Source organism: Squalius cephalus, assembly GCF_949319135.1.
Source record: "Squalius cephalus genome assembly, chromosome: 8".
Taxonomy (NCBI): domain Eukaryota; kingdom Metazoa; phylum Chordata; class Actinopteri; order Cypriniformes; family Leuciscidae; genus Squalius; species Squalius cephalus.
Genome location: NC_137129.1, coordinates 41,053,746 through 41,078,746, shown reverse-complemented (window position 1 = coordinate 41,078,746; position 25,001 = coordinate 41,053,746). Strand labels below are relative to the sequence as shown.

At 38.2% G+C, this 25,001-nt stretch overlaps 1 protein-coding gene across 4 annotated transcripts in view; it reads left to right on the top strand.

Moving 5' to 3' along the window:
* slc45a4a (solute carrier family 45 member 4a) overlaps positions 1-23,527 on the top strand; it is a 59,028-nt gene extending 35,501 nt beyond the window's left edge. For 3 of the 4 annotated variants that reach the window (XM_079879772.1, XM_079879773.1, XM_079879774.1), the window contains 6 exons: positions 3,733-3,921; positions 15,293-15,472; positions 16,686-17,758; positions 19,825-19,924; positions 20,238-20,449; positions 21,828-23,527. In XM_079879772.1, the coding sequence (XP_079735898.1) occupies positions 3,733-3,921; positions 15,293-15,472; positions 16,686-17,758; positions 19,825-19,924; positions 20,238-20,449; positions 21,828-22,196 (2,123 nt within the window). In that variant the 3' untranslated portion in view covers positions 22,197-23,527. The remainder of the gene's footprint in view (positions 1-3,732; positions 3,922-15,292; positions 15,473-16,685; positions 17,759-19,824; positions 19,925-20,237; positions 20,450-21,827) is intronic. The other variant, XM_079879775.1, reaches the window with a different exon arrangement.
* The last annotated feature ends 1,474 nt before the right edge of the window (positions 23,528-25,001 follow it).

Genomic DNA, 25,001 nt, shown 5'->3' with positions numbered 1-25,001 from the left:
TTATTAAAAACAAACTTTTATTTTGGATGCGATTAATCTTTTGACAGCCCTAATATATATATATATATATGTATGTATGTATATGTTTTTCATTTTAATATTTATTATTTTGTTTTGATTTATAATATTATATATAAAGTATAAAAATATTACAAATATAATAAAATAAAATATATTATATTAATTAATTATAATATATCAATTAATAATTAATAAATATTAAAAGGATTATTAAATTAGTAATAAATTCAAACATTTGTCTATATGAATTTGCAGATCAGAGGTCATATGAATGGTAGTGATTGGAAATGAAGTCTAGTGGAACTGAAGCATCTCAAACACTGGAGGAAGAGTTTCTTCCTCTTCTTCCTCCTCTTCCTCTCCTTCTTCCTCTTCTTCCTCTCCTTCTTCCTCTTCTTCTTCCTCCTCTTCCTCTCCTTCTTCCTCTTCTTCCTCTCCTTCTTCCTCTTCTTCCTCCTCTACCTCTTCTTCCTCCTCTTCCTCTTCTTCCTCTCCTTCCTCTTCTTCCTCTTCTTCCTCCTCTTCCTCTTCTTCCTCCTCTTCCTCTCCTTCCTCTTCTTCCTCCTCTCCCTCCTCTTCCTCCTCTTCCTCTTCCTCCTCTTCCTCTTCTCCCTCCTCTCCCTCCTCTTCCTCCTCTTCCTCTTCTCCCTCCTCTTCCTCTTCTTCCTCCTCTCCCTCCTCTTCCTCCTCTTCCTCTTCCTCCTCTCCCTCCTCTCCCTCCTCTTCCTCCTCTTCCTCCTCTTCCTCCTCTTCCTCTTCCTCCTCTTCCTCCTCTTCCTCTTCTTCCTCTTCTTCCTCAGTCAGTGAGTCAGAGCTCTGTGCTGGGGAATCAGTGAGAAGGGACAGTAGTTGCTAGTTTCACACGGCTTCTGCTGGTCGACCTGGTCTAGATGAACCAGTTTAGATGGATTTCAGAGGTCCAGGATCATCTGAACACGGACACATGTGTTCAGATGATCCTGGACCTCTGAAATCCATCTAAACTGGTTTGAGCTGATGGTTTCTCCGGCTGGGAACAGAGGAACGGAGTGGTTTTGTTTGATTCTCTGTAGAGCCGCGTCTCACTGTGATTTACTGAGTTTTCGGTACAGTATGACTTGTGTGTCTCTCTCTTTTAGAAAGCACTTCCTCTGGTTTGACTCACTCTGCTCTCAGTATTGTTCACCATTTTTGACCTGGTGGGAAACAAACAAAAAAAAATCTCCTGTGATTATTTACTGAAATCTCTCAAACTTCCTGTTTGGATGTTTACTCCACATATTTTTCAAGGAACAAATAACCTGCTCACCAACTGATTGAGATCTTTTGTTTGTGCCTCGTCTCAGTGTTTGTGTGCTTTACTGCAGCTTACGCACAAAGACTAAATATAAATATATATATATAAAAAACATCTTAAGAAAGAAGCGAGGAAGAGGAAGTGTCCTGGCTGTGGACGGTGGCACTGTGAGGTGAAGCCGGCCCGGCGTTCCCAAGCTCCCATCAGATCCGGTCCTGACTCTGATAAGAGACTCGGAAAACTTCTCAGGACTCCAGTGGACGTTTTTTCCCAGAGGACCATGAGTTGTAGTTGTTGTTTTTGCGGATCCTGGACTGGGACGTCACTCTTGTCTCCAGCAGGTGCAGTGGCATTATTCCAGCCGATTTCTGACAGCATCCGTGAGAAAAACTGTGACTCTTTCATTTTTCGTCACAGAATTGTGGGAACTATGTGGAATTATGACATAAGATCTAATTTTCACGTACACACATACTCCTCTAATGGCCAACGGATTGGTTTGCTTTCTGGAAATGCTGGTCTGTTCTGTAACACAATGAGCTTAAATGTACTTTTCCAAATGGTGAGCACTCAGACGAAGCATTATAAAGCAGCAAATGCACACTTCTCACATTAATGATGCTCATCTTGTCCATGAGCACGTGACTGAATTATTTATTATACATTTTATTGATTTTCTTTATTTCTGTATTTAAAAACGTATTATTTTTACTCATCTTTTCTGTGAGCACTTGACTGAATTACGTTTTATATAATAATATTATTCTTTTTTCTTTTTTTTTATAATTTATTTTTCCTTTTACTCATCTTTTCTGTGAGCACTTGACTGAATAGAATTTTCTATAATAATATTCAGTATTTCTTTTTATTTATTAAGAACTTATTCCTTTTACTCATCTTCTCCATGAGCTCTTGACTGAATTATTGATTGTTTTATTTATTTATTAAGAACTTTTTCTTTTTACTCATCTTTTCCTTGAGCACAGATATCAGCCTGAATCTTTTTTTATTATATATTTATTAAATCCTTCTCTACCCTTCCAATATTTCTTTATAAATGTAAGTTAACATTCCAAAACAATCCTCTATGAAATAAAGTTTCAGGTTTTATTAACAACCTTTTTTATGAGAGCATTTGTTTTTCTAACCATAGAAAATAACATCTTTTGTCAACTACATCAGTTAAATAAGTTAATTTATACAAGTTCTTAATCTAAATAATTCGATGGGTTGCTACTTGCTACCAATAAAATTAAATCAACATTAATCCATGCAATAATATGTATATCTAACTAGGCATATAATAGAATATTAATAACTAAATCAGATGATTCAAGTAAAAAAAGATACATATATATATATATTTTTATTATTATTTTTTTTTTCTGTTTGCATGAACTTCTCAGGGTTTCCTGAATGCGTGTCTGTAGATCAGCACTAATAGGCCAGTCTTCTGCTGATCCGGGAACAATGAAAGGGTATTTTTATTGGCGAGATGGGCGTTTGCCAGGCTTTTAGAGGATTATTAAGCACATAACGATTTCCACAGCGGCCTTATTTATGATTCGAGTCATGTGAGTCTGTGTGTGTGAGTTATTTAAATAGCATTTAAAGCCTGTTACTCTTACAAACAATCTGCTTTATAGTCTGATCTTATTTTCTTATTGAATCCGGTCATAAGATCATAATTTTGAGTGCCAGCTGTGACAGACATCAGCCGTCCTGACCTAAAAGTTCAACCCCAAAACCTACTCAAATCAAGCTCGAAGAGGTCAGACACTCAATCTGTGCCATATGAGCTACCTTACATAAATGAAACTTAAGTGTTTTTATCTTTATGACTGTCAAACATGCATCACATTGAGTTTATTAGTGTGTTTATGTTAAATCTGTGGATTGAAATATATTATGCAATCCAATTTTGAGTGGAGATGCTTGATATGTTGGTGAGGATGTTGAATATTGGATAATGTTAAGTGCCTACTCGAATCAAGACACACTGTGCCGAAAAATATGAGTTACAATATACATAAATGAAACTTGAGTGTTTTTATCTCTGACTGTCAAACATGCATCACATTAAGTGTATTAGTATATTATGTTAAATCTGTGTAATCCAAATGGATGGAAATTTTAAATGCAATTCAGAGATGCTTGATATGCTGGTGAGGATGTTGAATATTGGATAATGTTAGCAATTGCATTAGTATTACCAGCATCGATCTGGTTAGATTGAATATTAGGGGTTTTTCCATTGTAAAGTGGATTTTAATGGTTTATAATGGGTCTTTTATCGTATTACTGTTAATGCGGTTTTCTGAAAGCAATACGCATAATTATAATGATATGCAACACAAAACCGCGAGATATTTGTGAGCCCTGGGCTGCGCGCACAGGAAGTGACATCATAACGTGTGGCTGTAATGTGCTCTCAGGTCTTCCAGAGCAATACTACAGCCTGACGTGGTTCCTGAGCCCCATCCTGGGCCTGATCTTCACTCCTCTGATCGGCTCGGCCAGCGACCGCTGTACCCTGCGCTGGGGTCGCAGGAGACCCTTCATCCTGGCCCTGTGTGTGGGCGTCCTGCTGGGCGTCGCGCTCTTCCTCAACGGCTCGCTCATAGGTGAGCAGAAATACTATGTGTTGTTCAAACTTCGATGAAAATGATTAGACTGAAAGACTATCCTATAGTATTTAGACTCTGTAATGAGGCTAAAAGGATTTTAAGTGACCCATCTCATGTACTCCACCCCTCTTATGAACTCTTACCACCTGGAAGACTATCCGATACTGTAAAACAATATTTTCAACTTTTTTTCTTTTGTCAAATCAACTTAGATAATGAATGTGGTTCAGATAATGTAATATTTTGAGATTCTGTTGATTAAACCAATCTCCTTCTTTGTATTAACTCAAATTTTTGATTTCAATGAACTCAAAATTCTAAGGCAACCTGGAAAGCGTATTTTAAGTTAAACCAACAATTATCTTTTACAGTGTAGTATTCAGACTCTGTATGAGCAATGCACATTAAATGAGACTAAAAGGATTTTTAGTGACCCATCTCATGTACTCCACCCCTCTTATGAACTCTTACCACCTGAAAGACTATCTGATACTGTAAAAGAATATTTTCATGATTTATTACTACTAGGGATGGCGAAAACTAAAAATTTTCTTGACCGACCACCGAGCCTCATTAGCCGGTTGAAACCAGTTAACCGATTAGTTTAAAATATGCTATGCTATTTGAAATAACAGCCATTTCGAGCCGCGCCTGCAATTTCGCAACTCTGTCGCATCTCTCTGCCGCTCTGCCTTCCACTCACGTCACTTTTTTAAAATCCCCTACAGCGCGAAACATGAGTCCCGCAAACGCGGCGCCGAGGAGCTTGTATGTAATCGGAGGACAAATGGCTCCTTAGTTTTGAAATGGTTTGGGTACAAGGTGATCGCGTTGAAAATAAAGGCGTTTGTCTAGCGTTAGAAGCTCGTTTGAAACATTGCCGCGGCTCATTTAAAGGGATAGTTCACTTTGAAATTAAATTTTGGTATGTTTTAGCTTACCTGAAGGGCATCCAAGATGTAGGTGTCTTTGTTTCCGCAGTAGTTTCAATTTTGATATTTTTAGGTCAAACCGTTCTTGTCTGTCAGTCATTTAATGCAGGTCTGTGGTCACTGTCTCAAAGAGCATGCACAGAGAAGTCCGAATTAAACAATTCCCCATCGTCCAAATTAAACAATGCCCCATCGTAAGTACACACTGATGGCCTAAGACACGAAACGAGCGGTTTGTGTGAGAAAACGAACAGTATTTATATCGTTTTTACCTCTTATACACAGACACGTCCAAGTGATCTGAGGGCGCGGGCGCTTCCTGCTGTGTGACGTGTGCGCAGACTGGTGCATAGATATATACACTAGAGGTCGCCTTAAAGACATTCGTTAAGAACTGCCGTAGCCAAGGCGACATCTAGTGTATATATCTATGCACCAGTCTGCACCAGATCACTTGGACGTGGCTGTGTATAAGAGGTAAAAACGATTTGTACTTACAATGGGGAATTGTTTTAATTTGGACTCTGTGCATGCTCTTTGAGACAGTGACCACAGACCTGCATTATAGGACTGACAGACAAGAACGGTTTGACCTAAAAATATCAAAATTGAAACTACTGCGGAAAAAAAGACACCAAACTATATAACTTTAGTTTACCTAGGTGTTAACAATAAGATTTGTGGTTTGTACAATCAATTAACACTGTTTTTTTGTCATTTTTTACAAGATGGAAAAAATGTCACCAAAAAAGTCATTCGGTTTAACCACTGATTTGAAAGTTAAAAACTGATTTGACATTGATGTTGAGATAGTATATAGTGTGTACCACAGAAGAAATATTAAAACAAATGATCACTGATCTCATAAATGTAATCATTTATCGGACTACTCTAAACACTCCAACATATTCAAGTAAAACATTTTACAGGGAAAGGAGAAAAGGGGAAATGTAAATAAAAGAGCCTTATATGCTTTATATTTGTATTATTGTAGTTCCTTTAGTTATTAAAAACAATATTATTCCATTTAAATATTTACTATATCGGTTTTACCGAATGACCTTTTGACACTTCAAAATCTTTAAAATACCTTTATATGTAGTAAAATATAATTAAAACCTTTTGGATTCAGTAAAAGAGATCAAGTTGTACTACCTTACATACTTTGGTGTTATATATTTGTTTTTTTTATTATTATTAAGGCCTTTGGACAAAAAAATTGACCCATGTACAGGCTGCACATCACTGAAAACACTAAAAGCACTCATACATGTTATCAATAACTATTAAAATTAGAATAAAATAAAATATTTTTTTGAAAAGCAAAGTCGAGGCAAATGTGAGATGGAAGCGTGCCTTCGGAGAGTGTGATTGACTCGAGTTAATCTCCGCATTTATTCATGAGAAAGAGCTCGTATCGCTTCACTGCGCTGTATTACGCATGCTGTATTTTTACAGACATATTTCATATACTCTAGTGCTCTAAACATGAACAGCACCGTGTGTGCACACGTCTTCAAATGAAATATATGTGCAAATAAGAAACTGATACAGCTGTGTCATGAACGCGATGATATGAGGACACACAGAAGACAATGATGTAGACCGACAATTCAAACATCAATGGACAAAAAGTAGCTATGCCTTTATCCTTCTGTTACACTGATGCATCATTTGTTCATAGACTGTAATGCTCGTAAATGTAATGAAAATATAATTATTAGACCTTTTAAATGTTCTACCGTGTTTCTCCCTCGCTTTGGCAGTTTGTTATATAGGGTTGGATTTTTAACCCTCAAATTTTAGGGTCAAATTTTAACATCTGTGTGTCCGTATAATGAGTGTGTTGCAGGTCTGTGTTTTATTGGTTGTTGTCTCCCCCTTTCCCAGCCCCTACTCTCCCTCTTTTCCACAGCTTTACACGCCCATTTTTGAGCTTTTTTCCAACTCTGAGGTGTGAACCACCAGGATAAAACAGGAAAAGGGTTCATGACACTTTAACACTGAGATCATGCACTTTTTCCTACCATGGTTTTTTTTAAGACATGTAATACCTTGTTTTTGTACAATATTCTCTTGACTATCTGTCGGTCTCTGAGTAAATGCTTTGTGTGTGACTCCGTCGGCCTCATGACATGGGAAAGGACTAGGAACCAGTTCACAGGGAACTGTTTCCTGTTGTGCCCTTTTTACCTTTCATTGCCAATCTGGAACAACTTCCTGTCTCCAGTGTTGCTGCGCGCCGACTCCATTGTCAGGAGGAAAGCGTGAAACTCACCCTACCGCTGATAGAACAGAGAGCTAGTTCGTTTCCGCACTCGATGTACTGTAGATGTTTTCACTATTTCAGCAATCTATAAAATAATACTAGAAAGAAATTAACAGTATTTCAATGTATTTTTATTTAGTTATTTTGTTTTTAATTTAATTTTATTATTATTTAATTTAATTGTATTATTTAATTTAATTTTATTATTTTATTTTATTTTATTTAAATTTTTTTATTTATTTTTTTTATTTAATTTAATTTCATTATTTCATTTCATTTTATTTAATTTTATTTTTTTTATTATTATTTTTTTTATTTAATTTAATTTCATTATTTCATTTCATTTCATTTCATTTTATTTCATTTGTGCACCATGATGCTAATATGTTGCTTAGTGGTTTCTGTGGTGTTCTCTTGCGTTTCGTGTGTTTCTAGCCGTTGCTAGGGTGTTCTGGGTGGTTGCTAGGTGATTCTCTACTACTAGCCCAAATCAAAAGTCCACCCCAAGTATCTATCAGCTTCCTCCTTCAATGTGAGTCTGTGGATTTTCTTTTTTATAATCCAAAATTGAGCACAGCAACGTCTCTCCGCAATGAAGAATCATAAAGCGTGTGGGACGAGTGACACACTAAAGTTTCATACTTTAGGTTAGGAGTTCATTCAGATCGATCATTACACAGATCATGCACAACTTGACCCCGTGACCTCAGGCTGTAGTGGCACACATTGCTCTACTGTAACCCTCTAAAATAAGCCAGAACAATCAATACATGTGTGTTTTCTCACAGCATGCGTGTGTGTGTGCGTGACAGTGTGCCGGATCAAGGTCAGGACACTGAGGTCTGAACTGCTCTGGGATGCATTACAGGATGTTTGAATTCCCAGAGGGCTGTGTGTGCGGCGCACATAAAGTCTGTGAGATATTGATGAATCGTGTGTGTGTGTGTGTGTGTGTGTGTGTGTGTGTGTGTGTGTGCGCACGCTAGATGTCCTGTATGTCCAGCGCTGAGTGAGACTGCTGCGTATCGCACTGCTGCAGTGTTACGTAAGAGTATGACTCGCTGTGTGTGTGTGTGTGTGTGTGTGTGTGTGTGTGTGTGTGTGTGTGTGTGTGTGTGTGTGTTTAAACTCATGCGTTTTAAATCTCCTGCAGGAACAGGAGAAAAACATATGGACAATATGGGAGATCAGTTTTCACAATCTAATGACTGAAACACAAACAATCTGTGTGTGAGTGCACACGTGTTTGTGTGTGTGTGTGTTGTGTGTGTGTGTGTGTGTGTGTGTGTGTGTGTTGTGTGTGTGTGTGTGTGTGTGTGTGTGTGTGTGTGTGTGTGGACATGTTTTTCTACACCGGTGGGGACTTAAACCTGAATGCACACAGACTCATGGGGACTCGTGTCACCGTGGGGACCTAAATTGAGGTCCCCATGGGTACAAAAGCTTATAAATCATACAGAATTAGTTTTTTTGAAAATGTAAAAATGCAGAATGTCTCCTGTGATGGGTAGGTTTAGGGGCAGGGGCAGTGTAAGGGGATAGAATATACAGTTTGTACAGTATAAAAACCATTACGTCTATGGAGAGTCCTCACAAAGATAGTGCACCAGACATGTGTGTGTGTGTGTGTGTGTGTGTGTGTCTATTAAAGTATTTAAATCTAGGTTTGAATATAATAGACACCATATTATGACTTTAAAATGAAAGTTGTTGGATCAAATAGCTTTGAATATGTTTTTAACTATTATTAAACGCATTTATATACATTGACAATGATATTTTTGTATTGTTTATTTGTGCATTATAATATTTTTTAATATTTTTATGCAATTGTTTCATATTTTCATTTGAATTTAATTTAGTAATTTGATGTGCTCTTTATTATAATGTAGTTTAAATATTTCTATATAGCTTTCAATTTAGTTCTAGTCATTTGAGTGCTCAAACGTCCAACTTTTTCAGCTTTTAAGTGTAAGTTTTTCAGCTTTTATTTTATTTTCAGCTTTATTTCCATTTTCAAAAAAAAATAAAAAAATAAAAAGATTTTTACAAATGTTAAATTGAGTTCTATTTTTTGGCAACAACACCGATTCTGGAAAAAAAATCTATAGCTTTTTCCCTCCAAATTTTCCCTCCTAAAGTCTGGGATGTGTTTCAAACGTCTCTCTCTCAATTCAGTTCAATTAAAAAATTGCTTTATTGGCATGACTAATTTACATAATACAATATTGCCAAAGCTTGGAATAGATAGAATAATTATAAAGATATCAAAATAATAAAATATTATAACATAATTTAAATTTAAATCTCTGTAAATCTCTCTCTCTCTCTCTCTCTCTCTCTCTCTCTCTCTCTCTCTCTCTCTGTGTCTCTCTCTCTCTCTCTCTGTGTCTCTCTCTCTCTCTCTGTGTCTCTCTCTCTCTCTCTCTCTCTCTCTCTCTCTCTCTCTCTCTCTCTGTGCGCATGTGCGGAGTGACTGGGAGGAACGCGTGAGTGTTTGAGCGAGTGGCGGCGTGTTTGAGTGAGTTTTTTCTCTTTTTCCCCTTTTTTTCTTGTTTCTTTAATTATTTAGTTTAGCTTAGTTTGTAGTTAGTTGTTAGGGGGTGTGGAAATGTCGGCAGATTCTGACGGGTTTGCTACCTTAACAGCCCGGAATGGCTGTAAATGTATACCAGATGACTCGATCACGGTCGAAGACTGCTTGACTGCTGTTAGTAGTGAAATAGGTGCTCGGAACATTCTGTCAGCATCTAGAATGAATAAAGCTGTCGTTGTGTTTTTGAAAGAAGAGTCTATGGTTCATCATTTAGTAGAAGTTGGCTTATCTGTTGGTGATGTTTTTCTGCCTGTTTTACCGCTGTCGAGCCCTTCTAAAAAGGTAACTCTTTCTAATGTGCCGCCTTTTATTTCTAATGATTCACTTGAGCGTTTACTTGGGCGCTATGGCAAAATATTGATGCCGATTAAAATGATCCCCCTCGGTGTTAAAAATCCAAATTTGAAACATGTGATGTCTTTCAGACGGCAAACTTTTATGATTTTGAATGCCGAATTTCAAAATTTGGACGTTTCCGTGAAATTGGCTTTGTCAGGTAAAGATTATAAAAATTTTATCAGCACGGATTCAATGAAATGTTTTTCTTGTGGGATTTTTGGTCATACAAGACAAAAATGTCCATCTAATAAGGTGACTGAACAAAATGAGACCGAACCTAATATACTTCTGGAGCAAGTGGCTTCTACTTCGGAAAGTGTTAATCAGGATGTAACGTTAGGGAACAAAGCTGATCTGGCTGTATCGGATTCTTTGTCTAAAGACGAAGAAAATCCGAAAGAACATGCAGTTAACAGTTGTGTTGTGGACGCAGAAAAGTGTTTAGTGAACACTAGTGAGTGTGATAATGTCAGCAGTGGGGCTGAGATCGCCGCTGCGGGAACAAGTGACCCAGAGCGTCCGCGGGAGTCAGGTGAGCTCGCGGATGCCGGAGAGTCGCGGGACTCGCGAGCATCTGTTGGTCTGTCACTGAGTGACGAGGAACAGCTCACCGGGAGAGGTGATTCTGACAGCGAGGAATCTGATATTGTAGATTATCTCACTGATGTTAGTTCACAAGGAAGTTATGCAGAAAACAATGCAGCCTTCAAATGAAGCCACCTTATTATACAGTGCAACAAATTAATGATTTCCTTGATAGCACTTTTAATCAGCGAAAACCAAGATTAGAGAAGTATTTCTCTGATTTGCAACTTTTTGTTGATTCTTGTGCCATGGCTACGAGAAAAGCTTCATTGGAGGAGCTTGATCAGCCAAAAAGATATCGACTCAAGAAACATGTAAGCACTGTTAAAAAAAGACTGAAAATCAGTTCTAAGAAATACTAGTAGAGTCATGTTTATTAACAGGGTGATATCTTGGGCTTTTTTTCTTTTTTTCTTTCCTTTCCTCATGACAACCTTAAACATTGGAACTTTTAATATTAATGGTTGTCGGGGTATAGAAAAGAGAGTGGCTTTAGTCGATTATTTGCGCTTAAAGAAAGCGGATGTGATTTTATTACAGGAAACGCATTCGGATCAGCAGAATCAGACACAGTGGACTGGTGATTGGAAAGGCAATGTTTTGTTAAGCCATGGAACAAACCTTAGTGCAGGTGTTGCCATTCTAATTTCTCCATTTGTTAGTAGTCAGCCAGATATGGTTGAGGTTGTGCCTGGTCGGATTTTGAGAGCTGATATTGCTTTGGGTGATGCACATTTTTCTTTTTTTAATGTGTATGCTCCAAATATTGGTCAAGAACGTATTATGTTTTTTAAAATACTTTCTCATGCTTTATCACAGTGTCCTCAAGGAAATATTCTTGTTCTTGGCGGTGATTTTAATTGTACTGTTAATCCAGATCTGGATAGAAATCATGATGAACCTCATCCACCTTCTGCTGAGAGCTTAAAGAAATTACTTAATGATCATGATTTAGTTGATTTATGGAGGGAGGCCTTTCCTGGGGTTAGACAGTACACATGGTTAAAAGCTAATTTAAATAATATGTCAGGAGCTAGACTCGACCGTTTCTATGTTGCAAAAGGCAATAGGGGAAGGTTCTTTAATAGTTCAATTTCGCCATCTTTTTTATCAGATCATCACTATGTATCTATTAAAGTTTCTGTCTCTATTCCTAGATTATCCAAGTCACATTGGCACTTTAATAATAGATTATTGCAGGATTGCACCTTCATTCACTCTTTTAATCTTTTCTGGAAAACTTGGAGAGAGGAGAGATGCAGTTTTCAGTCATTGAGTCAATGGTGGGACATCGGTAAAGCACAAATTAAGACTTTTTGCCAACAGTACTCTGCATATAGTACTAGAGCCCTTAAAGAAAAAATGAAGTCTCTTGAAAAGGATATTCTTGGGCAAAGCAGTGACTCTACCCACAATAATTCATCCTTTATTGACTCTGTTGCAAGAGATAAGATCCTTTTAAAGAACTTATTGGAGGAACGAGGAAAAACAGCTCTTCTAAGGACCCGGTTTGCTCAGCTGAATGACATGGATGCTCCAACAGTTTTCTTTTTTGGACTTGAAAAAAAGTCAAGAGAACAGAAGATCTTTCATCAATTGAAGATTCCATGTGGTGGAGTTACGACTGATCAGCGGGAAATTCAAGCATATGCTCTTTCCTTTTATGAGGATTTATACTGTTCCGAGGAATGTGATGGAGCTGTAGCTGATGAATTTTTATATGATTTATCTAAGCTACCTGAAGAGGAACATGATGACTTGGACAGTCCTTTATCATTTGGAGAACTTTCTCAAGCTGTTCAGGAGATGTCTTCTGGGAAATCACCTGGGTTGGATGGACTTTCAGCAGAGTTTTTTAAGTCTTTCTGGAATTTAATCGGACAAGACCTATATGGCGTTTTTCTTGAATGTATTGAGCAAGGAACTCTTCCTTTGAGTTGTCGAAGGGCAATTTTAACCTTAATCCCAAAAAAGGGTGATCTTGGGTGTCTAAAGAACTGGCGTCCAGTATCATTGATCTGTGCTGATTTTAAGATATTGTCAAAAGCATTGACTAATAGACTTAAAAAATGTATGGCATCAGTCATTCATAAAGATCAAACATTTTGTGTTCCTAAAAGGTCGATTTTTGACAATCTCTTTTTGTTGAGAGATATCATTACTGTTGCTAAAATGCATAATTTGGACATTGGTTTTCTTTCGCTTGACCAAGAAAAGGCGTTCGACAGGGTGGATCATCAATATTTATTTAAGACCCTGGAAGCCTTTGGTTTTGGTCCTTATTTTGTTTCTCTCATTAAGATGTTGTATAATGAAATTTACAGCATGTTAAGATTTAATGGTTCCCTTACTAGGCCTTTTACTGTAACCAGGGGAATAAGGCAAGGGTGCCCTCTGTCAGGTCTCCTGTATGCAATATCTATTGAGCCTCTCCTGGTTTCACTTAGGAGGCAACTACATGGTGTAAATATTCCCATTTTCCCCAGTCTAGATCCAGTTAAACTTACAGCTTACGCAGATGACATAACAGTAGTTATAAAAGATTCGGAAGATGTTTCAAGATTGATCTCTTCTTTAGATAGCTTTCGAAAAGCTTCATCTGCATGTATCAACTGGGGGAAATGTGCATCCTTGCTGTTGGGAGAATGGTCGGGTGGAGGACCTCCCCAGCTGCCAAAGCAATGTAGATGGGCCCGAGATGGCTTTAGAGTCCTTGGTCTTTACTTTGGGACTAATAGTTATACAGAAAAGAACTGGGAAGGGCTATTTGACCGGGTGATTCTTAGAATCCAGAAGTGGCGATGGATTCTTCCACAACTCTCTTACAGAGGGAGATGTTTGGTTATTAACAACTTGGCAGCTTCAATGCTATGGCATAAATGTACTGTTTTGGATCCTCCCAAAGAACTACTTATTGGTGTTCAAAAAGCATTTGTTAATTTTTTTTGGGATGGTTGCCATTGGCTTCCTCCAGGTGTCCTGTATCTCCCGGTGGCAGAGGGAGGGCAGGGATTAATACATCTGGAATCTAAGATTATGGCAATGAGATTGCATACATTGCAAAAACTCCTGTACTGTTCAGATCAAGTGCCTTGGGTTGTTATTGGTTTGCATATACTCAAGAGTCTTGGAGGAATTGGTCTTGACAAGCAGTTGTTCCTAATGCAGAAATCCTTTGTGGAGAAGACACTTTTTTTGCCTTTCAGTTTCTATGGATCAGTGATTAAATCATGGGATTGTTTTAAACTGCTAAGAAAAGAGGATGAGCATTATGGTATTGCAGAACCTCTTTTTTTTAATCCTCTCTTTGAAATGCCATTTAATGTGTCCTCATCTTTAATCACCAAATTTTTTAATGCTGGCATTACAAAAGTTATGGACTTGATTGATTTAACAAAAGGCCAATGGCGAACTGAATATGAGCTTGCTAATCAAGTTGGGCTAACTTCTGTTAGAATTGTGGAGGGATTAGTTAGGAATCTTAAGGCCTCTTTTCCTCCGATGTTGACTTCTTTTATAAATAATGTTTTTTTGAATGGTTTTATTCCTCAGACATTTCCTGAATTTAAGGTGGTCCTTAAAGATTGGGAATCAGTTGACGATACAAGTCCAACAAACTTACTGAAAGGTTATGGGGATTTGGTATTTTTTTGTATTGAGAAAAAAAAGTTATATCATATTTGTGTAAAGTCTGTACATCTTGGACAATTGAAACAAAGACTGGACACTAAATGGAGGACTTGGCTTTCTATTTCTGATGAGGTATATCCATCTTGGAGATTACTGTACAAACCTCCTATCTCCAAAAGATGCGGGGACCTTCAGTGGAGGTTATTGCATTGTATTATTGCCTCAAACTCTTTTATTTCAAAGCTTAATGAGACTGTTTTACCGGTATGCCCTTTTTGTAATACAACTGACACTGTTTTTCATATGTTTTGTGAGTGTCTTAGACTCTGTCCATTGTTTGAATTGTTGGGAGAAATCATTGTAAAATTGGGTTTCTCGTATACCGATAGTCTATTTATACTGGGTTGCCGATATAAGAAGTCTTGGCAGCAACAGTGTACACTTGCCAATTTTTTAATAGGGCAAGCTAAACTAGCAATTTATAAGACACATCAGTGTAAAAATGCTGGAGAGGATGTAAGCATGGTGCCTCTTTTTAAGTCTTTGGTGAAGTCAAGAGTGGTCATTGAATACACTTATTATCGGTACACTAATAATGTCGCTTATTTTGAATGGAGATGGGGTTTTGGAGCGGTATTGGTGACTATAAGTGAATCAGGGAATCTGGTATTTAATTGGTAATTAGAATTGTAATTGTTAATGTTTTTTATGTTTTTTTTTTTTTTTTTGGTTGAATTTTAGGTTTATTTGTTAATTTTTTTGTAAATTAAAGTGTTTTTAAAAGTCAAGTCTCTCTCTCTCTCTGTGTCTCTTTCTCTGTCTCTCTCTCTCTCTCTCTCTCTCTCTCTCTCTGTGTCTCTCTCTCTCTCTCTCTCTCTCTCTCTCTCTCTCTGTGTCTCTTTCTCTCTCTCTCTCTCTCTCTCTCTCTCTCTCTCTCTCTCTCTCTCTCTCTCTCTCTCTCTCTCTCTCTCTCTCTCTCTCTCTCTCTCTCTCTCTCTCTCTCTCTCTCTCTCTCAGGTCTTGCTCTAGGAGACGTGCTTGATAACCAGCCGAGAGGGATCGTGATGACGGTGTTGGGGGTGGTGGTGCTGGACTTCTGTGCGGATGCGACCGAGGGTCCCATACGAGCGTATCTGCTGGACGTGGCCGACACCGAGGAGCAGGACATGGCCCTCAACATCCACGCCTTCTCCGCAGGTACAGCACTGACACACAGCTTCAGTCATCACACATCACACTGCAGACGAACACACTCGTCTAGATCTGGGACTCAGTCTATGATAGGATACTTTTGAAAACTGGTTTTAAAGTGCACGTTTTTGAAAACTATATCATTATCGTCTCCGTGTAAACTGCAAAAACATGAACTTGTGGAAACCGTGACGTCGTGCGTATTACGTTTTCGGTCTATACATAGTTCCTACATGACGTCACAACATACGGGCATTTGCCGACCCGGCGCCATTTCTGTGGGCATGTTGTGGGCAGAACATTAGAAGAAGAAGCTGAAACGAGTTAATTTCGTGATAAAAAGTGAAAATGGTCATCTCCTGCTGGGTCAATGGATGTTCAAATCGTGCCGGAGGTTCAGTTAAATTTGGATTTTACAGTATAGCCATCATTAGACTTCATGAATGTGAGAAAACTAAGCTTTTGTCAGCACAACGACGGAGGTTATGGCTGGCGAGGATAAACAGGAAAGAAACTCCCTCAAAACACGCAAGAATTTGCTCAGAGCGCTTTGTGTCAGGTGCACAATGTTGTGTTTTATTGCAAGTGTACACAAATATAAGTTAACACTTTGCAGTTTGAATGATGTCCTGTATGAACAAAATGACAAGGTATTAAAAACATGCAAAAACAACATTGTTTCCACTGTTTGATCGCGCCCGCGCCTCTCTCTCACTCACACACACACACACACACACACACACACACACACACACACACAGACAGACAGCGTTAGCGCATACGGATCCACACCATTTATGACTGAAATTTTCGCATTGTACCTCTCTCTGTCGTGTTAATAGAGTCTCTTTATAATCTCTGTCACTTTGTCTCTTCATGATTTTCGTAACATTATAAACAGAAAGAAATATTCGAAATTTGCTTGTAAAACTTTTTAAACACAGCAGCTTATGCCATCAAAGATGGCGTCTCCGGGGAGGTCACGTGACATTAATTGGCCTGTGGGAACTATGTATAGGCGTGTGTGTATCTTTTACAAAGTGACATCGCCATCTACTGGCCTGGCAGTGCTTTTAGTCGTTTTCGTGGATCTGTGTGAACGGGGATCGTTTTGATAATCGTTGTCGTCTGTACGTGGAAAGTGCAAAGGAAAAACTTTTCTGTTTTTAGTACATCGTTCCCTCAGTGCTAAACTGTGTGTGTGTGTTGTGTGTTCCAGGGCTCGGTGGCGCGGTGGGTTACGCTCTGGGCGGTCTTGACTGGACACACACCTTCTTGGGTCGAATCTTTAAGTCTCAAGAGCAAATTCTGTTCATGTTCGCCGCGGTTCTGTTCACGATCTCCGTGGCTCTGCACCTGTTCAGTATCGAGGAGCAGCAGTTCAGTCCGCAACAAGACCGTCTGGACGAGGAGGCGGAAACCCAGTCCAGCGTAAAGATCGCGCCGCAGCTCGACATGATCCACGAAGACGAGCACTACGGCTATTACGACACGGACCGGCGATCGGAGCGCGAGCTCGATATGGACTTCTTAGACGTCGAGATCGTTCGCTGTAAAAGCGACTCTGTTTTAGCGATGACCGACGCCACGCTGGACCACCTAGATCACGATATGCTGTTCCTACGCGAAATCGAGCCGTCAATCTTCCAAGATCGCATTTCTTCCTATCACGGGTCTCCGCCGCGCCGAAGCAGCAGCGCCGGGAGTCAAGAGTTCATGCGCGGAAAGTTCAGCCGCTTATCCACGTTTTTGCAGCAGGTTGAAAGCGAGGGAGAAGAAGCTCTGCTAAACAATCAGCTCAACGAATCGAAAGCTCCTAATGGACATCCGACGGACCTCAACGGACACGGGCCGCCCGGCTTGCAAACCTCAAGCACGAACGCATCAATACGCCGAAAACGCCACACGTTCTACCGACAGTCGTCCTGCACGTTCTCATACTACGGCCGAGTCGGATCGCACCGCTACCGCTACCGGCGCGCCAACGCGGCGTTCCTCATCAAACCGTCCCGCAGCATGAACGACATCTACGAGATGGAGAAGCGTCAGAAGCAGAGGAACGGGCAGAGAGCGAGGCATCAGAGCGGGAACACCAACTCCAGCGGGGACACGGAGAGCGAGGAGGGCGAGACCGAGACCACCGTCAGGCTCCTGTGGATGTCCATGCTGAAGATGCCCAGAGAACTCTTCAGACTGTGTGTGTGTCACCTCGTCACGTGGTTCGCCATCATCGCGGAGGCCGTGTTTTACACCGACTTCATGGGGCAGGTCATCTATGAGGGAGACCCTACGGTGAGATCCTGGGGTTTCTGTAGGAAAGGCTACGTTTGAGGAATAGCAGAGCCCGTCTACGGAGAGCCTGGCCACTCCCTATTAAGTCCTATTGTACTGAATTGTGGTTGTAGTTCCACCAGAGCTCCACTGGGGGCGATCGCCCATGAGTGCAGAATGAATGGGAGTCTATGGGGCTAGACGGCTAAATTTGTCTCTTTCACCCGATTGCTGTTGAGAAATCTCAGATTTGATTGTAGGTTTTGCAAGTTCAACATGGGTTATAGGTCGAAAGTTGAATAAACGAGTACTTATGTCCTTTCGGTTTCTTACAGGTTGAGTTGCCCATAAAACGCTAGCATTCTGCTAATGAACGCTGATTGGTCAGTGAAGGACTGATTACGACCAGAGATCCCGCTTGATGGCATCGTGTGTGTGTGTATTTTCGGCGTGGTCTTTTAAAACAACAAAACAAAAACTCGTCTAGCACGTGTGTTTACCTGTGTCAGCTGTGTTGTCGATGCCTCGAGAGAAAAGAAAGTGACTGAAGCACCAAAGCGACTGAAGGATTGCCGTAAAGCAGTATCTCTGGTCGTACGATGTGTATGACGTCATTGACATTTTAAAAGACTTTTTAAAGCAAATAAGTGACTCTAAAAAATCTAACACCCAGCAATGTGTAATTTCTTTGCATCTCCTTTCGAATACAACATTCAAATCACTAGACAAAAAATTATATCCTGGGAAAAGTGGATTTTGAGGGGTATAGCGCCATTGACCTCCATTCATTCTGCACTCGTCCTGTGAGCGCCCTCATGTGGAGCCAGAGTGGAACTGCAACCAGTTCAGAAGCCGGAAGTTCACTGAGAGTGGAAGTTCTCCCCTTATTAGACATTCTCTGGGAATAGTTCACCACAAAATTCTAATTTCATTATTGTTGTCATCAAGCACCATAGAAACTTGAACATGCAACTTGAGAGCTAAATACCGTATAACTTTGTCTGAGAAAAAGACTATACTTCACCTGAAACGAGATTTGGGAACTTCTATATTTGCAACATGGCAAGTTTGATGTGGCATAATAATAATAATAATAATAATTATTATTATTATTATTATTATTATTATTATTTATTGATGTGGTTGTGTTTTTAATAATAATAACAATAACATAATATTTATTGGTGTATTCATTTGAATAAAAAGCAGATTTTTAATTAAAATAAAAGCTGATAATTAAATCATAAAAAATAAATTAATAAAACAAATAATAATAAACACTTAATCAAAAAGATAAAATATTTGTTGTAATAATATTAATAATAATATTTATTGATGTATTAATTTGAATAAAAAGATGATTTTTAATTAAAATAAATATTTAAAAAATAATAAACACTTAATCAAAAAGATAAAATATTTGTTGTAATAATATTAATAATAATATTTATTGGTGTATTAATTTGAATAAAAAGCAGATTTTTAATTAAAATAAATAATATATATATATAAAATAATAAACACTTAATCAAAAAGATAAAATATTTGTTGTAATAATATTAATAATAATATTTATTGATGTATTAATTTGAATAAAAAGATGATTTTTTTATTAAAATGAAAAGCTGATAATTAAATAAAAAATATATTAATTAAAAAAAATTTAAAAAACGCTTAATATAAAAGATACAATATTTGTTGTAATAATAATAATAATAATATTTATAGATTTATTCATTTTAATAAAAATCTTATTTTTAATTAAAAGAAAAGTTATTAATTTAACAAACCAATAAAAAACACTTAAAGACAAATTATTTGTTGTAATAGTAGTAATAATTATTATTATTTTTATTGATGTATTAATTTTAATTAAAAGAAAAGCTTATCATTAAATAAAAAATATAACATTAAAATAAATAAAATAATTAAATGCAAGCAAAACATACATACTAAAAAACATGAAATATGCATTCACCTGTCATGTGACCATGTGACATCAGAGAAGTGTTGCTTTAAGCATAAAGCAGAAAACGGTGTGTTGGAAGCTTCACGCTAAACATGAATGCCTGTTTCTGGCCCTATAGGCCCCGCAGAACTCCACGGCCCTCCTGAACTACCACCGCGGGGTCCAGATGGGCTGCTGGGGGCTGGTGATCTACGCTGCCACCGCTGCCATCTGCTCAGGTACACCTCCTCAAACCACACCTGTGCAACTACACAACGCTTCTGTCAGGACCACTGTCCTCAAATACGAATGACTGTTAGCGTATAGTTAGGATTGGCGGTCTGGCCAGCCTAGCATGGATAAGAGCAGCAATAACCCTCCTTAGGGCAAACAGAACACAACCAACATGAATGTAGTGCAGATATCATTAATTCAAGATTTGAATGTGGATTGCCATGAATATAGCCATTGCTGCTGATATGGCGTTTAATCATAAATAACTTCACCAGATCAACTGCACTTCTTCATTCTCCATTTCTCCTGTGAACGCAGCTTTACTGCAGAAGTACCTGGATAACTTTGACCTCAGCATAAAGGTCATCTACATCCTGGGCACTCTGGGGTTCGCGATCGGGACGGCCGTGATGGCGATCTTCCCGAACGTCTACGTGTCTATGGTGATGATCAGCAGTATGGGAATCATCTCCATGAGCATCTCGTACTGTCCGTACGCTCTCCTGGGACAGTATCACGATATTAAAGAGGTCAGAGTCGCCTGTGCACTCACACTCCTCTCTCTCTGAGACGCTAATCCTGCCGAATTAAAGCTAATCCCGTCCCTTCACCTCATCTTTGTCATGACCAGGGTTGAGGGGGGCATTTTTACATGTACCAGGCATTATCTGTGTCTTCACATTACTTTATGGGTACATAACTTGATTACATTGTTCAGTAGCATGACAGCAATTTAGCCATTAAAAAAAATAGCTTTACCAATAATTAGTAGTGGTATAGCATGGAAAAAACATTACATTACTTTATTTATTTTTTTCACAGTATATATCGCACCAGGAAACTGAATAGTAGTAGTAATACTGCAAATTCTGATTCATTTTATTTATTTATTTTTTTAATTCCCCAAAAACATTAAAATATATATTTTAAATATTTAATTTTAAATATATATTTATTTTTTATAATATCTTAATATTTAATCTTCTAGAAATTTGGAAGTGCAATCCCTATATATTATGCAAACTGAATAGGTAGTGCTGTAAATTCTGATTCATTGTAATGTATTTTTTTATAAAAAATATATATTTGAAAAATATTTTTATAAAAATGATATAATCTTCTAGAAATTTAAATTGCAATCCCTATAAATTGATCAAGCTTAATAGGTAGTCCTGCAAATTCTGATTAATTTTAATTTAATTAAATAATAATTTAAAATAATATATATATATATATAATATTATTATTATTATTTATTTTTTATTTTTTTATTTTTTATATATATATATATATAAAATCTGCTAGAAATTAAAATTGCAATCTTTATAAATTTAAAGGGTCTGTGTCCAGCATCACACAAGCAAACGGAATAGGGAGTGCCTTTATTTTATTTTATTTTATTTTTATTTTAGTATTATTTTAAAAAAGAAAATGAATGCTGCAGAATTTTATTTAATTTTTTATGAAATATTTTAAAATGCATTTAAATAAATATTAAATCAGCTAGACATTTAATTTGCAATTGCAAAAGTCTGTGTGCTGTAATCATAAACAAATGTAAATATCATGGCTATTCACTGGTCACAAGGTTGCAGGTTTACAGGTCATATCAAATATATTATTAGTTGTTATTAGATTTCTCCAAATAAACAGCGTTCTTAGAGCAGCTCATGCAATGCAAGTTTCAGAGGTGAATGTAAAGGTGCTAATAATGTTATATTCTCCTCATTATTTATCTAAATAAACTGCTGTCACAAAAAAATGTCCTATTGGAGAGCATTATGATAATCAAAAGTTGGCCAGTGCATTATGAATCTAATGAATAAATGTCATGTTGCTTTAGTTCTTGAACAGCGGAGTCACGGGACGTTTAGATGCGACCGATGTGTTTTTGATGTGTTTCTGCAGTACGTCCAGCACAGTCCCGGGAACTCGAAGCGAGGCTTTGGCATCGACTGTGCCATCCTGTCGTGTCAGGTGTACATCTCTCAGATCCTGGTGGCGTCGGCACTGGGAGCAGTGGTGGACGCGGTGGGAAGCGTGCGGGTCATTCCCATGGTGGCGTCCGGCGGCTCCTTCCTGGGGTTCCTGGCGTCCTGCTTCCTCGTCATCTACCCGGGGTCCAGTCGAGACGGAGACTCCAAGGCCGAGCAGAAGAAGGCCTTGACCTCGTCCAGTAAGACTAACGGTGTCACGGAGAAGCCCAGCTTCCTCAAGCTCACTCGCAAAGGCGCCGCAACCACAACCTGCAAAGTGGAGTGTGAATCCACTCTGTGAATGTGATCTAGCACGGCTAACATTCCCCACGGACGACGGGAGACACGCTTTTCTCCTTGTTTTTGTTGGTTTGACTGTTTTTGTCCTGGTGTTGCGGGTCTCAGGGCTGCATCTCAGGGCCACCAGGGGGCGACTCTGGGCTGAACTCTTCAGGAGAGAGAGAGAGAGAGCACTGCGCTGGTGTCTCTCGCTCTTAACCACATGCACTTCCCTTGCACACTTTCATTCAAAGCTCATCCTAAACTAATCTACTGTAAAGAGTCTTTAATATTAGCTAATCGCTCGATAACTTTATCCAGTTCTTTTCCTATTTTTGTAACTGATGTCCTGGTGGAGGGCGTTATGATTACCAAAAGTTGCTCAGTGCAATAATAGCAGTTGTTTCAGTATAATGGCTTTATATTAGTCGTGTTATGCAGGTGAACGGGTGAATCTCACGAATATATGTCATTTATTCATTTCTCAAGAAAAATACCAGAAATTCTGTTTGCGTTCGCAGAAAATGAAGGGAATTTCTAGAATCCGTAACTTTTTTCCATTGGGACTATTTTCATGACAATCCAAATCTGACATTATAGAAAACTTAAAGTTTATTATTTTTTTGCTTGTTGCTTTAAAAAATAAAATAAAGCAAAAAGCTAAATATCAGCTAGAAGATGAAGTTGCAGTTGTTTATGAATAAAAAAATAAAACAAATCTTTATCCAGTAATCATAAACATCTAGGAAACTAGGAAGTTTTCTTTTAAAATAGAATACATATAGAAATAGAAATAAATAGTAACAGTATAATTGGCATATTTCATTTTACTTTACAAATTATTTAAAATATATTATTAGTTTGACTTTTTTTTTATATGTAGCCCATATATTTAATATATATATATATATTTGCATTACTATGGAGACATACACCGGGCATTCAGGAAAAAATATGTATGATGTGGCCACAAATTAAGTAAATCGCACAATATAATAATTCGTTCCTTTGTTTTATATGGTGCACATGATATAATAATAATTGTTATGATTTAGTAAATCGTGGCCACTGACTAATATGTCAGCTCATTTTACTAATTCGTTCCCTCGTTTTGATTGAACTAAAACAAGGGAACTAATTATTACAACATGGCCACGATTTAGAAAAGCGAGGGAACGAATTATTATATTGTGCGCAAGGGAACTTGTAAAATGTGCTGCGTATTAATAAGTCATTGGAAGGAATCATTAATTCATGGCCATGATATATATATGTTTTCCTGCATGTCATGTGTGGGACTCCATACATTAGGCCTACAGTTGTGGAGAAATGTTTAATGTCATGAAAATAATGCCCGAATAAGAAATGCTTTATTTTCTTAATGCAAAATGTCTTTCTTTTGATTTCGAGGTGAAAAATGAAACGTCTGACTGTTTTCATGAGATTCCCGCAAAAGAAGGAGACGTAGAGCATCAGTGCCTCTGCTCATGACGTACTGAAGTGCTTTGATATATGTAGTGCGAAGCTGCTGAGCTCAATGAGTGCGAGAAGTTTAGTTTTCCATGTTTCCTCAGACGACATAAGCAATGCTGAGAACGAGTAATAATCTCAATGCTGCATCCGTTTTCACGCATATACCAAACCAAGAAAAGCATGACGCTAGTTCTTACACTGACAGACTTCCACGTTGCGATGTCTTTATAGTGATTTTTCTTCAGCTGTGTAATTTACATTTGTGATTTCTGAGGTTGACGGCACTTTTTGGCAGAACGTTATCTTCTGGTTTGTACACACTCGCACTAGCGGTCTGTTTACATTAGCTCCTGGTTGCTGTGTTCGGTGGAGAGAAGCGTTCGGTCGCTCTGGTCTATATCTCCGCCATCTTGGCTCTTCTCGAGCTCCAGCTGCACTCCAGTTTCCCGACACTGAGGAAGATTGTGCCAGACTGTGATTGAGTTTTTCTGGACCTTTCGGGGTGTGTGTGTGTGTGTGTGTGTGTGTGTGTGATGAAGGTCTGGTTTCTGATTTGAGCTGCACACTGTAAGCTGGATGTGTTGAAGTCTTTACCGGACACAATTCTACTTCCTGTCTTGATGGTTTACCACGCCAGTGGAAAGGACGTTTTGTTGAGGCACATTTGTACTGGCTTTAAGAGTATTACAATCTTATGATAAGCTATATATATATATATAGATTTTTTCTGGAATGTTTATTGATAACAAAACCAAACTTGAAGACGAAAAACCATCAAGTTTCTGACTAATCAAACAGCGTTGCAATACGTGCACCAGCCTCGGTCAGTGTTGGCATTACCGTTGGCGAATCACTGGGGTTCGGGACACTAAAACACTTTTCATTTGAATACTTGAAGTGCACTCTTGGTTGTGTTTGGATATTTTGGGATGCGTTCGACGACTCCAGACCTCGAAGCAAAGACTTGGGGAATGTCGGGATTGTAAAGGACTCTCGGAGAGCGTTTCTGACTCCGTCAGGGATTGAAGTTTCCAGTATTGAATGTAACGTTTGTTTGTTTTTTTAGGGCAAGAAGATTCAACGTTGCACCGAACTTGCACATACAGAGTTTTAAAAGAAATATGAATCACTATATCTTGCAATAGACAAACCTAAACTGTGGTTATTTATTTTTTTGAGCGCTTTATCCTTAAATATTTAAAGATATTATAAGTACAGAGAAAAATATATTTACAGCTTGTGTAAAAGTGTGAGATGGGATGTGTGTGTGAGAGAAAGACATGTATATGCATGATCGTGTGTGTGTGTGTGTTTTGCATCTCACTCTTTTATAGGATGAATTTCATGAAAATGT